Source organism: Candoia aspera, chromosome 4, assembly GCF_035149785.1.
Source record: "Candoia aspera isolate rCanAsp1 chromosome 4, rCanAsp1.hap2, whole genome shotgun sequence".
NCBI lineage: Eukaryota > Metazoa > Chordata > Lepidosauria > Squamata > Boidae > Candoia > Candoia aspera.
Window position 1 is genome coordinate 77,851,277 of NC_086156.1, and position 17,244 is coordinate 77,868,520.

At 40.4% G+C, this 17,244-nt stretch overlaps 1 protein-coding gene across 1 annotated transcript in view; it reads left to right on the forward strand.

Moving 5' to 3' along the window:
- The window catches only part of IGFBP4 (insulin like growth factor binding protein 4), a 36,775-nt gene extending 22,759 nt beyond the window's left edge, over nucleotides 1-14,016 (forward strand). The window contains exons 2-4 of the mRNA XM_063300706.1: nucleotides 5,246-5,412; nucleotides 7,096-7,230; nucleotides 9,663-14,016. Of these exons, the coding sequence (XP_063156776.1) occupies nucleotides 5,246-5,412; nucleotides 7,096-7,230; nucleotides 9,663-9,797 (437 nt within the window). The 3' untranslated portion in view covers nucleotides 9,798-14,016. The remainder of the gene's footprint in view (nucleotides 1-5,245; nucleotides 5,413-7,095; nucleotides 7,231-9,662) is intronic.
- The last annotated feature ends 3,228 nt before the right edge of the window (nucleotides 14,017-17,244 follow it).

Here is a 17,244-nt window from a genome sequence, read left to right on the forward strand (position 1 = left end):
ATTACAAAATCGATGTCCTTAAAAACTTAGTCAAACAATTAAAAGCCATTTTTCAGTAATTCCTGAGAGTTTGATAGGGCTGGCTTATGAAAAGGTTATGAGTGCAGAAGAGAGTCCCTTGAAGGACACTCTTTGCCCAATTTTTGATGATATTTTAATTTAGTGTTAAGCATGACTGTTACATATTTTCAGCAAACACCTAAAATAATTCATCAAAAATAAAATCACACCACAGCATTTAATACATGATCAGTAAGTAAATATCAGTACAAATAAAATGTACTGTACATTTGAAAAAATGTACTGTGTTGAAAAAACAAACATCATAAAAATATTATAAGCAAAATTGCATAAAAAGAATATACCATAAACTTAAATGAGAAAATTGTCATTTGTACTGTAGGATTGATAACCTTAGCTTGGTTTCTCGTCAATAGTAACATGTAGCAACTTTTAAAAATTTATTCCTCTCCATATTTGTTGGACTATGACTCCCATAATTCCCAGCTAAAGGCCTTCTCAGGTGTCTTGTTCCATCAACATAGAAGATAAGACTGGCCCTAACCATGAGTGTCCACATGAGGGGGCCAAGAGGAGCAAGTGACAAAACAGGCATCACAACATCACAATGTAAACTCCTTTATGTGCAATGTTGCAACACAAGTATAAAAGGGCAAAACTTATGTTGTGATATCACATTGTGCATTTTGTCATTTTGACATCACTGTGGTTAGAAACAGACACCTACAGTATGTCCTTAACTGTAGGGATCAGCCTGCAACTCTCAAATTATATGAGAGTTGAAAATGTCATTATTTGTACTAAAATGGTCTCAAAAAGATTCTAGACAGACAGTGATTGGATTTTGCTTTCTCTGAGAGCAATGAATTCCATCTCTACACACAGCTAGAATTTGGAGGAAGAAAATAAAAATGGTTAGTTATAAATTGATCAGTCTGTCCAAGAACTATCCACAGGCTCATGTGCACTAGAAAGACAGTCTAAAATGTTAGATGTAGTCTAGTTTACTCTCATTAGAGTGATGCTTATTGGAAAAAACACAGGCAGTTGGAATTTTTTCATTATTTATGATGAGGATGCCCACTCCAAGAGACCAATACGATTGTGCAGATCTCCTGTTTCAAACACCTGAGGGTAGTCCCTCATTCTTCCCGCAGTAAGAAAGCCCACAAGAACTACAGTGCTGAAAATGCACAGAGGAGCTCATCCTTAAATCCCTTAAGACAAGAGGTGGCCACTATATACCTGCAGCACTCAAATTATTCAAAACCAAGCCAATAGCACAACTTCTTTATGGTGCTCAGCTGTGCCCCTTCTCCAATTTTGCACCATTAGAACTTGTACAATCCAAATGTCTAAGATTGGCCCTTCAAGTTCCAAAATGTCTCTCTAATGCTACCCTGCAACTTTCAGGCTTCATGAAAGTGGAGCCTAGGGTGTGGGTGGTCATATTCAACTATTGGCTGAGACTATCCTTTGGCCTCACCCCATTAACTATGAGGGATGATTTTCAGTCCACATGGAAACAGGCAGTGGCAACTAAAATCTCATCCTTGGGCTTCTCTCCAGGTCTTCTACTCAGCATGGGATATGATCAGGCCAAAGCACTCATTAAAGAGTGTGTAGCAGACACAGAGCACCAATTGAATCTAGCCAGGACCACAACCTTTATTGCCAGTTAATCCATCAGGTATTCTGCCTCCCCTATGGCATAATTAACTAAACTCAAAGTATCTAAACACCGGAGGGCCTTTACTCTGGCACAATGATATACCTTCCCCTCAGCTGTCCTTGAAAGCTGATACAGGAAGATTCCTTACCCAGAGAGACTCTGGACACACAGAAACAACAGAGCATGTGCTTCTCTGGTGCCTGTATTACAGAGACATTTGTACTAGCCTCATCTCACCATTACTGCCTAAATACCCAGGCGCATAGGACAATTATACACCTCCCTGCTACTTTCACATACCAACCCTGCTACAACACACAGTGTTGCCAGGTTCTGCACAGCAGTCTTAAAATTCATCAGAATTTTATGATTTATGTGCCATAAATTAGACTTAATGAGCATCTAGTTCGCCATACTAGAGTGCCCTGTAACTTGATAGATATAGACTTCCACATACTAGCCTTTATGCTCCCCTGCACCCATCTAATGCTCCTACCCACCTTTTAGATTCTTTTAGGCTCTTGTTTTTATATATACTTTCTAGTTTAATGTATGTTTTATATCTTCTAGCTTTTCAAAATTTTTATGTATCTTCTATGCTTTTTAATTGACTGTACCCCACCCTCCTTATGCTGGTCTATGACTATAATAAAGATTTGATTGATTGATTGATTGATTGATTGACTGAGACCAATACAGAATAGATTTTATAAACAGCCAAATTGATTCTATGTAGTCTGACAGAGAAACTGACTGACATCCTACTTGATAGATTGGGACCTAGCTTCGATCACCATATCTTCCATACACGGTTTTTCAAACTTTTGTTGTCTCTTTAGATCAGCCTTTCTCAACTTTTTTTAAATAAGAACTTTAAGAACTGATGAACACCAGCAGAAGTTGAATCATCCTGCTTCTAAGCCAGTAGGTACATTAAGACATATAGGACAAGAGGAAGCTGGGGCAATTTCTGCTTCTGAATGTACCTGTGTGAAAAACCAAACAATTTGTGTGATATGAGGATTTAATATTTTTCACTGCCAGATTGATAGCTATGGATCTAGAATTGCTTGCTGAGGGACTTTTTTATTTTTATTTTTTGGTGCTATTTCATAATCAGCTCTCAATCTGTATACAATGATGCTTTTTTTTCTGGAAGGGAGATCTATTTCATCAGCATATGAAAGCTATCCATGCTCTCTTGCCATGGTGCAAAGGAAGCTTGAAGAGGTTGTATTGCATTCATTAAAGCCTGGGAGAAATTTCCTTTTCCACCCTAAGTTAGTTGATGAGGAGGAAAAGCAAAGACTTAGCAAGAAGAGGAAGCAAAAATGGACTTTCCACCCCTGGGATGTTTTTTCAACTTCTCTATTTGTGGTGAGTATACAGCCCTTGCATTTCCTGGGCTTGCATTTCCTACCCAAGTATTAATGAAGCCCCCAAACCCTTAGCTTTTTGAGATCAGCCAAGGTCAGCTAGATACCAATATTCCTCTTCAAAATTACTTTTGCAGATTCTGCTTGTGTTTCTTGACATAAGGCTTGTCAATAATGTTCTGTTAAAGTACTCAAAAGACTGTATTCTAAGTACTTCATCTACTGTTTAGAATATCATCTGGCTTTTCACTGGCAGGGAAGAGCCTGGAATTGGCCAGATTGCTGGAAACCCTCTTAGTTAAAATATGGCACTGAAGACAGGCATGTTCCTAGTGGGGAACTGAGCACCATGCAAGGCACTCTTTTTATTTACTTTAGAAGAGGTAACAATGGTGGCCTAAGTTCAGGTACTGTAGGAAGGAAGGGAGAGGATAATGGTTTTTCTTTTTCTTACTTCCTGCCTAATCTTAGCAAGAGGTTTTTCCCCCAGCAGGCCACCTGGGCTAAAGCTGAAGGTGTAGGTCAAACTGAAAGTCAGGTGTGCAGTTGAGAAGGATCAGCAAAATAGACTTTTGCTGGAGGCTGATGCAGCCAAGTAACTTAAAGGGGAAAATAAGCCAGACAGCACTGGCCTTGCCTTTATTCACCTTTCTACTGGAACTTTAGAAGAGGCAATTCCTGCAAATTTCTGCTGCTCACCTGGCCTGTTGGGTTCTCCAGGGCTATTGTATATAGATGGCAAAGATGCAAACAACTACTGGCTTTTCTGTTGCTCTGTTCATTAAGGCTGTGCAAACTGTTGAAAAAAGATGTTTCATCAAGCACATTTGTTTCGAAGGGCACATATTTGCAAAGCACTCTCTGGAATGCTATACACATATACTGGCCATATTCATTCAACCCATTAAGCCCAACTTGGCTAATTAGGGATAGGGAATAAATTATCCAGGCTGGATTCACACAATGTTTTAAGCAGTAAAGTGAGTTTATAAATCACATTTATAAATAACGTTGTTATTTATATAACATTGTGCCTTAGTATGTGGTATGACTCTGCCCCCACCATTAGTATATTGGATGTTTAATCCCAATTCTGTGTAAATAGAATTTCTTGGATGAGAGAGGTGTGTAAAAATCTGATGCTTACTATAGTTTGTCCATGTTATGCTGAACGATGGTAGTGTGGTGTGTGTAAATGGCTAGTACGAATGCTTTCTCCAAAGGCAAAGGAACTTTTCATTTAGAGGCTACCAAATCTGACAAGGAGTTGTCATACCCAAACCACCTCCTTCCCTGGAGCTAAACAGAGGCTGGACATCTGTCTATTGGGGATGAGGTGGCAATAATGGATTCCTGGATTGGGCAAGAGGTTGGATTAGATGATCTCCAAGGTTCTTTCCAACTTTTACATTGAAAATGCTGACAAACATAATTTGGTGTAAAGCAAATGAAGAGGGAAGTCTCACTGATGGAGAAAATCTTGTCTTTGTTTTGCAAGCATGCAAGTGCATCTCCAAAGTTTGTCAGCTTATGAGAACTTGAGCCAAAGTTTTACAAACATTCTTGGAAGCTTGAGTTCAATCTTTTTGGAAAAGGAGAATTAAAAAGAGAAAATGGCCACAGTTTGAAAACTCAGAGACAGCCAACTGGGCAAGGTTTTGAAGAGAAAAATGGAAATTGTCCCTGGAAACTAAATTGTTGTAGGAACTCAGTGTAATAATACAGGACGGAAAGTACTTCTACCACTGTTGAACCCATCCATGGACATAACCATGAACTTACTGGGCCAGGTTTCTAGATTGCAGGTTATGAACTCCAAAAAAGGTGTAAGCAGCAGTTTCTTGGGAGAAACTGAGAACTGATAGAGCTACCATAGCTGGGCTGCAAAAATCTGGGTGACCACCAGACTGAGGCAAAGTTGATGATGACACTGCTGTCATCTAGTGGGTCTCTTAATGTTGACAGCTCTGATCTCCAAATGGGTTGAGGCTAGAACAGCCAAAACTCCCCCCCTCCCTGCTCCTTTGAACAGGAACAAAGCACACGAAAGGAACTTTTATGCAACCAGACTTTCAGAAACACAGGTAACACTTGGGATGGGTACGTTCTTCAACCCTCAAGACCAGTCCACCTTGTTTTGACCCTTGTCATGTCCTCTGACTTTGTTCCTCTTTAGAGCAGGCAGAGGTTGAACTCCCTCCCACCAACAACTTCAGCCCCTGCAGCAGCCATGACCGTAAATGCCTGCAGAAACAACAAGCAAGAGCCCGGGAGCGGATAAACAGCGGTGTCAAGATGAGAAGCCATGGGAGCCTTGCTCTCCGGGAGGACACCCGGCCGGTGGTGAGGGGCTTTGGTGTTTCTTCAGAGGAAGGGGAACAGAAACCACATCTCACTGAATTAGGCTCTTCACATTTGTTGCTCAGCTTTGCTGTTCATTTCCCAACATTCCAGGTCCCTTTCAGATGTGTTGGAATTACAAGTCCCAGAATTTCCCTGCTGGCACAGCCATGGAATTTCTGGAAATGTTAGCCTGATGCATTTGGAGGGCTGGAGGAGAATGTGATTAAGAACACCTATTTAAAACAATCAATATTTGTATTTCCGCTTCTATTTCATCTGTTTCTATTTCTTCCTACTTTATAAAATCCATTCCCAACCTACCTCGGTGTTGGTTACCGCTAGTGACTTAATCCAGTGAACCAGATGAACTCACGGAGGTTTCCCAATTATATGTAATTTTTAAATACATGGTGGTTCTGAAGATAGGGGAAAAGGCTGCTAAACAGGGTGTGCATAAGAAGGCAAACTAGAAGGTGCAAAGAGAAAGTGGTTGCTTGGACTGAATGAGTCTTAGTCTTCCACTATGTATCTCAGCATCTTAAAGAGGAAGTGACTAAATACAAAGGTCTAATACTCCTCTTAGTCTTAATACCATACTTCATTGAATGGTACTTCAGGAGGTTTTTGAAAAAGGTGCAGTTTGAAACCTGAAATGCAGCTTCATGAAATCAACTAGCTTTCCAATTTTTTTTCATTACAACAAACTTCTCATCTGGGTGCCTTCAGATATCTAGGACTACAATTTCTAGAATTCCCATGACATTTAGAAGACATCAGAGTTGAGAAGGCTGCAGTAGACTGGTACAATTTGGCTTTCATCAAGCCATATGACATGGGTTCCCAATCAAGCAAAAAACACTCATTGACGACATTAGCAAAAAATTAGAAAAACTCTGGCTATCATTTTGGTGAAATTCCAATTTTTGATTCTGGGAAGACAGCAAAGGTCCCTCATACACAGAGCCAAAATGTCTGCATTCAGTTGAGTAGATCACAGGTTGTGCAGATTCAGCTCTATGTGGGCTTTGACCAGAATCAAAATCACTTGAATAAAATGATCACTTTCATTTTTTATTTGCAGCCTAACTTATCTTTAAACTGGTTAGGGACCAGGATATTTTTTCTGTTGGGAAGTGACTTGTTCCATCACTTTTACTGTACTGTGTCATGGAGGAAATGGAGATGAGATTGTGCTATGTCCCATTCAGAGACCAGTGCTATGGTCATTCTTCCCCATGTGGGATCTTTTGTATACTTATCTAGGATTATGGTTTAGAGTGAGCTTGCTGGTTCTTATGGGTGCAGCTAACAAGTCATCCACAGATTGGTTAATTAAATTTTGTGTGATAGCCAGACTGGTAATATTATTTCTTTAGCTCAGAAGAAGACAGAAAACGTGCCATTAACTAATTAGGAACAAATTATTCATTCCATGGATTCCTCAATGAATCCATAGTACCCCTTTTGACTATCTCATTGAACTTGACTAATCAAGCCATGAATGGCTCATTAGCCACCTCCATTCTACGGAGAAGCCAGCTGGTGAGAGTGAAAATGTCCACCCGTAAGCCCAGCTAAACATGATGTCCAAACTTACTTAGAGTTAATTTTATTGGATGTATTCACAATAAAATTCTTGTTCCTGTGTTCTGATTGCACTTCCTCCTTTTGTTTTGCCAACAGGTTCAAGGCTTGTGTCATAGTGAGCTTCAGAGAGCCCTAGAGAGACTAGCAGCTTCCCAAACCCGAACCCATGAGGATCTCTACATCATCCCCATCCCTAACTGTGACCACAATGGAAACTTCCATCCCAAGCAGGTAACCCTGAAGCGTGCAAGGGCATGGGTAGACTTTTATTTTGTGTGGGCTACATTTTTTTAACAAATTCCCTTGACTTACAAGCAAATTTTAATTTATTACAACTCAGAAGTGCATAGTACATGCTAAGAACTATTATTAGTTGTGCATTAAGACAACTCATGTGTGTTCAGTTTGTCTTATGGAACTCCAATAATGGATCAACACAATTGAGAAACCTGGATGCAAAAATAAACACAGAAGGAACAACAAAGCTCCACTCTCTGTTCTCCCCCAGCTTTAACTTATGGGGTGATGGAAGGTCCCTTCTGATGCTAAATGTGATCATATAATAATCAACTTACTGCCCTGATACCTCAAAAGCTGGGCAGGGCATTGCAATGTCCAATGAATAACCTGTCCTGCTTCTGAGAACTGACATGGTGTCATTCAGCCTTTCCCAGCCTATCACTTTCTGATACAATAAACTATACAAGGTAGGCAATTTTAGTGAGAACATTCTGAAAAAATGCTTTGGGCATGCTCACAAAATGACTGTTATGATGGCGCAGCTGGTCAGAAAACACAGACTCATCAGGAAGCTGGTGAGGTGGCCACCCATCATCCTGATAGGTTCCCCACAGTACTGTCTGCCATTCTATTTGCCTTTGCTTTGTGGGAGTTGGTGGCCCAGTTCCAGATAAAACACTAGACACAGTGCCAGTTTAAAAGTACCTCTGAACCTCTGTAGTCCCGTAGTATCAGTAATGTTGAAGAACTGAACTGATTTATTTCCAGCTCAGCTGTGGTATAGTTGATTCTTTTTTTTTTTTGAGGCCCTGTGGCTCCATTCCTTAATTTCCTTCATTCCAACTCTGGAGCTTCGGATTTTCTTAGAGAAATGCTAACTTGCTGGCTCTTCAGTAGCCCAGATAAAATTAATAGAGGGGAAAGAACTGGTATACAAACTACCAAGGTACCATTCCCCCTCCCGCCTTTACTTTTTGAGCAGAGTGGGATGAAGTTTGTTGTGGTTGTGGCACTTACAACAGCTGAAGATAGGTTGGTGGGACAGGAAGAAGACATAAGCACAGAATTACTGATGGGAAGTATAGAAGTATGGAAATTCACCTGTTAAAAGCCAAATATATTTCCACCCTTAGGTTAACTACAGAGGACTATTAGGGCATAGCCAGGCAGCCATGTTCAAGTGCTATCCATCAGTCCTTGAGCCAGCAAAAAATATGCTGGTATAAAATTTGCTGACCCAATTGCTGAGCCCTATTCGAGCAGAGTAATGAGGCTGGTGAATGGTGCTCTTTTTTACTTCTTTGATGTGGGATAATTTAAGGAAAGCAATTGCTGGATTCTCCTAGCTTCCTTTCCTCTTCCACCAAGTGTTGCCTGCCAACTGGAAAACAGCCATCACAACTTTCTCTAATGTGGGGTAGGGCAGGATAGGGTGAGCAGAGGCAGGTGCTTGGAACAATGTGTTGAACTATCTGTCAATTTGCCCGGCAAACAGATCACAGGTTCAGAGGTGTGCCGTACCTTTGACCTGTCAGTCAGGCTATTTCTGAACATGGCTCTAGCGCTCTTCTAAACGAGTGTTAAACCTCAGTCCAAAAGTACTCCAGATGACAGGTCACAGGCCAGGAGGTGGGGTGTGGGATGAAGTGGGAAATGCTCCATCAATAACGAGTGAGTTCTGTCTTCAACTTGGGCTACAGGGGAATGGCAATGCTGGTAGCAAGTTCTGCCCTTGTGGCTGGCAGCACCTGGAAGTAGCCTGCAGTTGGTCATGGACCTGGAACTGAATAGGCAAAACGGCACTGCCCTCTCCCTTCTTAATAAAAGCAGTGAAGGGTATAGCCATACAAAACTCTTTGTTAGCAGAAGCAGTAGAAAACCTGGACTGTATCTGGTGGTGACAGAATCAGCATCACACAACTAGCAGAAATCTGCCCCTTTTTCTGGTTTAAATTGACCTTCTGTTCAGCCCAGTACTAGCACTCTTTTCCTGCTTTTAAAAATACAATCCTAGTGTTTTTTTTTAAAAAAACCCCATAAACCATAAACCCATATGTATAAAGAAACCATGGAAGACCTGTCCAATTCTTTGAAAGCATTGGTTAGGCATTATGCAGGTAGATTGCTTGCAGCAACTAAAATGGACCATAGGAGTTGGGCGGATTCCCTTCTTGACCACACCCGAAACCACATCATTGATGGAGCATGCTAGATTGCAATCTCGGCTAACATTGTGTTGGGAGAAGATGGAACAGCTAAAGATTAGGCTGCCTTGGTTGTGAGTGAAATGAAGGCAATGTCACAAGGATATGGTATCAAAAATAATTACTGAGGAGCAGAGGGATATAAGAATGTTCTTAGTAGGATTGTATCATTTTTTAAAATCCTGTGAATTAATTAACTCTCTTATCTTTCTCCTTCAGTGTCACCCAGCATTGGATGGGCAACGAGGGAAATGTTGGTGTGTGGATCGGAAGACAGGGGTTAAGTTTCCAGGAAGTCTGGAGTTGAAGGGAGAGTTGGATTGCCATCAGCCTGTGGATGGAGTGCAAGAGTGACCAGGCTGATAAATGGACAGTGAGACTTGCCTTGACAACCTGCCAAGAGAACTCGTTGTACTTAGTGTTTGATGAATAGATGGAATGCAAACTGGGGAGTTACCACAATGCCCCTTTTTCCCTGAGGGGGAATGATAATAGCAGTAACATCTGCCCCTCTCCTCAAAATAACTGCATTAATCTAAGCATGATGTGGCCTAGTCAACCCACATCTCTCTGCTGTTTAACTGGGTAGCTATTCGCATCCACAGCCCATTCTCCACAGATGTTGGGAACTGTATTCCATTTGAGTGACCACCGATGACACAAAGCCCTACCAACTTTAATCTTGAGTACCTCAATGGGTCTTTTGAGAGTTTCCTCTGAGCAGACCTGCTCTTGTTTTCAGTACAAACTGTTGGGGAACTGGTTCTTCTGCCAAGGTCTGCACCGAGAAAAGGAAAAAAGAGGGGACAAAGCTCTTTCCTCACCTTTCTTAAGGGTCCTCTAAAACCCAGGCTGGTTCAGTAGTGCCTAGACTTCTTCTCATTGTAATATCCTTTATCTCCTTAATGCAAGGGATAAATTATGTTTGGGATGGGAGAAATTATGCTAAGTGGGAAGGCCTCATTTTCCAGCCATGATACACTGGGCTTCAGTCCTGGAGGTGGTTTTCATTGCCATGGCTTAGTCCTGAAACACTTAAAGCAACAATATAGAATAGAGTATTCTTGAACATGTGACGAAAGCACCTCATAGACCTGAAGACCAAACAAACTTGTTCCAGAGGCCACGTCTCTCCATCAGAATAGCAGAGCTTCACTTTGAATTTAGGATGTTCCTTCCAGGAATCTCCCCCTATTTTGCTATTTTTGCTTTAATTTAAAAGAACTGCAATTGTTAATCCATATTCAAAATAGGTATAGAGGTACAACTACAAAAAACTCAGATCATAAAACATAATCATTTAAAAATAAACTTCTGCATCATCATTTTCATATTTTAAAAAAATCAGAAGAAAGCTGGCTGGTATAATCCAGATGATATCCTATCCTCTCTGAGCACCATTCAGTTTATTTTCAGACCAAGTAAGGTGATCTTTGGTGCATAAGGTAGCATCTTTGAAATCTAGAAAACTGAGATTCTAGGGAATTTGGTAATAATAACAGGCTTCCAATTTCTATTAATAGTGACAAAAGAAGTTTTAGAAATTGGCATGGGAGCTGGACTATAGCAACATTTTCAAGGATTGTGCTTTAGCTTGTTTCTTAAAAGTTTAATAAAATAAAGGGAAAAAACCCTCAAAATTGCCCAATAGAGATTCACCCGGTATAGATATTTGCTTTCTTCTTCCTTCCAGCCAAGTGTAGCGTAATTATAGCCCTGATATTAAGGTGTCTACCCAACGCAGGAGTAGTTTCAAACCAATCTGGAAATAAAGCTGAAAATGTTTAGAGCGCACAAGATTGCATTTGCCCATTCTAGAGCCCGGCATCCATTACTACTGGGAGGAAGGCTACTTTTTTCTAGCTCACAGCCTTCTTGTGAGTTTTAAAAGGTTTCTAGTTATAGGGCAATCAAAGTAATGCTATCAGGCAATTGTTCTGTGGGACAAGGAATCCCTTCCCCGAATGAAATGTTTCTCATTAGTAAGTGGAACTTGCATCATTTGGGGGAGTAATCCAGAGATCATAATATTATGATCATAATTTGCAGAGCTTCATAAAAATCCTCAGACTGAGCTGTCAAAATTTGTTGGCAAAACTACTAATTTCCTATGGAGCAGTTTTCTCATATTTTGCCTTTAAAAAGACAATATAAGCTCCGTGAAGTGCAAATTAATTCATTGTCATTTTTTAAAAATTATCTCCCCTTAGATTAGGAAGTCCTTTGCATAATGTAAGCAACTTACATCATCTGGCCTGAACATCCAGATAAGCAAATGGTCAAGAAGGGGACTCTGAAGCATGTCTTCAGAACATATGATAGTTCTATTTTTTGACTAAGTCCTTTGCATTCCAAGGGTGTAAGACCTCATTACCTGTTTAGAACAACCATGGGGTGTAGCTCTTCCTGGACTATAGATCTTCAGACTACAGGAGGAGAAATCATTGTTTGAATGTTGTCACCTTTATTAGATGCCAGCTTTTAGAAAGGAAGCATTTTGAGTAAGGAACTGAAACTCTCAGCTGCAGCCTTTCTTCCTGAAATGACATTATTCTACATGTACAGTAGATTCTTTTTTTAGAATGTACTAAGAGAATAATATATCAAAAGAGAGAAACAAAAACATGGTGAAAGATAGTACTTGAACAATAAAAAGGGAGGAAAGGACAAACAAAAAGGGAATAAAAAGGAAAAAAAACCCCAAAATAATTCATAACACGAGGAAAACAAACATATGGTTGAATCTTATCTCAATCTGTAAACAACTACTATCTCCCAATAAACCTGTCAACTTGATATCTAACAGAGCTAACTAGAGAAAGAGGAATAATTAGCAGATTATTCACTATTTCCAAACCCAGGCTGCTTGTGTTGATCCGAATAAGAGAGTTTGGGTTTTATTTGTATGGCAAACTCTCCATTGGTTTTAGGATATTTACGATGTGGATTTGAGGGACCAAATCCTTTCTGGTAAATGAAAGGAGAGAGTAGATTCAGATCTACTGAATCTGAAACTGGCTGCAATCTACTGCTGGAAGGTTTGGGATTTCAGTTCCTTTCAGTATGGCCAGTGCCCATTGGCAATTGCTTGGGGCATTTCTAGCTAGAGCAGTGTTTCTCAACCTTGGCAACTTCAAGCTGTGAAGACCCAGCATGGCTGGCTGGGGAATTCTGGGAGTTGAAGTCCACACAGCTTGAAGTTGCCAAGGTTGAGAAACACTGAACTAGAGCATCTGGAAGTCAGCAGGTCTATTCCAGTCCCCTAGGAGTGCAACTCCCGGAATTCCCTGGTCATCTTCAAATGGTTGGTCTTGTTTTCATAATCTTCTGGTGAGCACCAGTCTGGGAAGACTACAAATCTGACTGGTGAAACACAGCATTTGTCATGGATCGAAACATGTAAACTTTCATATAGTCCATAATGGTGGCATAACATTAGTTATTGCTAGCTAGTTTAATTTTGCCTGTGATATTTTCTAGGGCTAGTTTTGGCCCGTGCCTTCCCATGGGTATGAGCAATCTTTTAACATCTGCAGGTTGCCCTAACCTTTATGGCAGTGTTTCTCAACCTTGGCAACTTGAAGATGCGTGGACTTCAACTCCCAGAATTCCCCAGCCAGCATAATGGGTGGAACAGTGATGGAAAATGGGTGCGGTCAAGGTTTCTCATTTTTTCTCCTGAGGTTGTGGGGAGAGTGTTCTCTTTTTAAAAGGAGATGTTACATTTCTCTGAGGGATGAGTGACAGTTTTGGAGTTTTTCCTGCCTCAAAATGGCACTGCCAATTTTTGACAGCTGTGGTGCAAAGGGTCTCTGGGGGACACAAAAAGGAGCTGGGGGCCTCAGGTTGCCTATGCCTTCTTTATTGCTTTTTTGTCAGTACAGTGCATCTTTCAAGCTGCAGTTACGTGGGAGTCAAGCCCATCACATTCAGTGGGGCTAATGTCTGAACAGCTATGCCTCCTATTGCACTATTTCATATTAAGCCACATCACACATAACACCTTTCAGCATCACCACAACCAATGCCTAGCAATTACATTTCCATGTGTCAAGAATGGAAACCATGATGCTTTTCTGTTTAGACCCCTGACACTGAAGGTGAACTTTTCTTGAGAGGAGACTGAATTTCTCAGCACCAGATACTAAGGCTGTGTACCCTTCAAAAATGATTCATTCTGCAAATTAATACAACTCTTAAAGTAGCAGCACATTTTAACAATCAGTCCCCTTAGTGGAATAGCAGAGAAGTGCAGGGTTCAAAATCCCATGAGGTCCAAAGCAGTTCTTCTGAGTCCATTTTGAAGCAGGCACAGTCCTGCTAGATGTGTTCTGTCTCATATCTGGGAACATATGACATCTTCACAGCCAGTGGCTCTGTTCAGACAGCACGCTTAACCCAGTCAAATCTGGCAGTATTGTATACATCTGTATAGTGCATTTCCTCAACCTGTCAGGCTTTTGCATACAATAAGTGCTGTGATTATCTGCTAATATATTCGTTGCAATGTTTTTGTTGCTGTGAATTTTATTGCTCTTAATTGTATTTTTTTTTAAAAAACAAACTTTTAAAATGCTACAGTTGTATATCACTTCATTTGAGCATTTCTGAGGAAAGCTATTTATAAATGGTAAAAATAAAAGAAAAAAACCCACTAATGTGCAGGGTGGATATTTTTCACATTTATATTTCCAGGTTCCTCCTCCATTGGAGATGAAATATTCCATGTGCTCCAGATAATCCAGTGTTTTCCAAACTTGGCAACTTTAAGAAGTCTACACATCTTAAAGCTGCCAAGTTTGGAAAACACTGAGATAATCCAGTACAAAGGAAGAGAATCACCATAAACAGTAAGAAAAACAGGCATTATAGGGGTCTTGATTGCTAGCCCCCCCCCTCCCTCCTGTGTTTGAGAAAAGAATATTCAGGCCAAACTACATCTTACCTGGAAGTAGTGGCAATGTCTCATTCCTCCTTTTCCTTCAAAAGATACAGAGGTACGTTTCCTGCACTTCCAACCTGAAAAGGATCCAAAGCGTGTGTAAGAAAGAAACAGACAGGCCTGAACTAAAAGCAATATTAAATGCAGTATTTGTATTTAAAAGAGAAGCAAAAAGCATAAAGTGATCTTGAGATTTCAGCAGGCATGGAGAGGGAATTTAAATCTTTGCTCCCTGGTTGTGGCCCTGAAAAACATCAGAGAAATCCAAAGGGAGATTTTTATTTTTTTATGTTTTAAAAAGAGCAATCTTACATATTAAAACCAAAGGCATGTAGCATTACATGAAAGTGGAGTGTAATATTCAGGCATAATTTGGAGTTATATGAAGGAGCACTAGAGGCCACAGGCTCATGGGCTTCCTCTGCCTCTTTTCTTTATTCATATAGGAAGATGACAGATCCTTGTTTGTGCAATCTGTTGTTCAACGCTGTATCTGATTAGCTATGCTACAGTTGGTCCTTGCTTGTAAACAAGATTTGTTGAAAATAAGGATGAGAAGAGAATCACAAGAGAAAGGGGAAGAGGAGAATCCAGGAACCTGAAGATATACCTAATTCTAAATCAATGAGGATGGTGGTAGGGCAAAAATGGCAGCCAGCGGGCATTCTCCGCTCACCCTCATTCTTTCCTAACTGAATGCCCATTTCAGGGATGAGAAAAAAGGGTAACCCATTCCCTATCCATCATTCTTCACAATATTTTCTGAGGAACAGTTCCTAAGCCCTGTGTAAGCTCCAGCTCCTCAATTTAGGCTCGATCTGTAAGGAAAGAAATGATTAAAAAGATGTTGTGGGTAGAATTCTCTCAATCATCTCTACCCAAACAGAAGGAAATCTGGCAGAAGCTCACCAAGTATTGATCATTGGCTTCAGATTATATTATTGCCTCCCCAAAAGATTAGGAAGTGCAGAATGTTTGTTTGCAGAGTGGAAATTTCCTTTGGGGAAGACAGCCTTGAAGACTTATGGTAGCTTTGAAAATGTAATTGAAATTGGACATGGGACTTTCTACAATGAAGAGTGTCTATATGTTACAACATAATTTTAGCAGAAGAGAAATATAATTAAGACGTGTAATGCGGAAGCTGATAGTTTCAGATTTTTATGGGGAAAGTGTAGGTTGGGCTAGGATTGCTTCTGCTGCCAGCTATCTCGAGCAACTCGAAATCCCCACCCACCTGAGAGCCTTTTCCTTAGCTTGCTGCCACGCTCTCCCTTCTGCAGTATTGGAGGGCAAATACAAAAAAATCCCACTGCCTGCAGGACTTTGTCCATGTGACTCAGGGGAGGTCAGAACTATAGACCACGTCCTTTTGCACTGTGCCTTTTAAAAAGACATTCGTATTAAATTCATTTCACCACTGATTATTAAAAATCCTGGACGTACAGATACTGAGTATACGCAATTGCTGCTTACAGATGAAAATTCTACAGTTACGGCGCAGGTAGCCAGGCTCTGTGCCGCAGCAATGAAGATTTGACACACCAAGAGGGGCCAACCTTTGCAATGTCTTGCATACCTTTGTAAACTCTTTATAATCTTATCGATATATACAAAACATAGTCGCTATGCAGTTTTCATGTTTTATCTCTCATATCTAATATATTCTTAAAATTTTACACACTTAAATAGTTAAAATAGGCCACACATTAGACTTTACATATAGAGTTAGAGAGATAATTAGTGTATTTTACCTGAATTCAATATATATATATATATATATATTATTGTATGTTTTTAATATTTTAAGCGTGACTATGTTTATCTTACAGAATAATACCATTGTATTGGTCTATGACTGTAATAAAGAGTGATGATGAGGATCATCAGGCCTCTCAGTCTAATGTATCCTACAGGGTGGCTGAAAAAATAAAATGGAATAATTTCTTTGATTAATTGGCAGAGGAGGGTTTTCGTTATGCTGCTCTGAGTTGTAACATCTATTTAACAGATCAACATACAACATAATATTTTCCCTATTCTTGCATATCCATGTTAGTTTCCCCAATTCAGTTTAGAGGTGAAAGGGAGGGGGTTTAATTATTTTCTCCCCCATTTTTTTCCGGGTTAAAATTGCTCCTATTGTTTGGAAAAGATATAAATACACGTGTTATTTTCCACCATAGGCCAAACAAACACGAACTATGATTCTAAAAACACTATGGCAGTGTTTCTCAACCTCAGCAACTTTAAGATGTGTGGACTTCAACTCCCAGAGTTCCCCAGCCAGCATGCTTTACACCCAATCCATTAGCCCACAGGTTTGGTTCTCTATGGCACTTCTACATGGCTCCTGTTGCAGATTTTCCCCTAAGCCCTCAGAACTGTCCTGATGAACTGCAGTGGTGTAAGAGGCTGCAGATGTGCAAACATACTGAGATGTGGTGGAGTGGCAACCATTGGCTCCCGCAAGGGGGCTTCTAAATCCTTCATCCACAACCTGGCTGTACCCTCTCCACAACTCCTGGAAGAGCTGACTCAGTAATGCTTCCTCCATTCTACCAGCTGCTTTTCTTCAGAGAAACCCTTCTCTGTCCAGCTTTATTCAAGAAGAGGCAAATTGGTGACCCTCCTTCCTTCAGCAGGTTGACCTGACTGGAGGATGTGTGCTAAAGGCTGATCCCTTTCCCCAGAGCAAATGTCATTGGCTCATTAAGAATTAAAGAATTCATTATGAATATCAAGGTGAAATAACTAAAGGAAGGTGAAAGTACAAAAGGAGTTGGAGGTGGGGGAAGGAGGGGAATAAATGATATTTCAGTCAAGCCAGGGTCCCCTGCAAACACACATGTGGGGCAG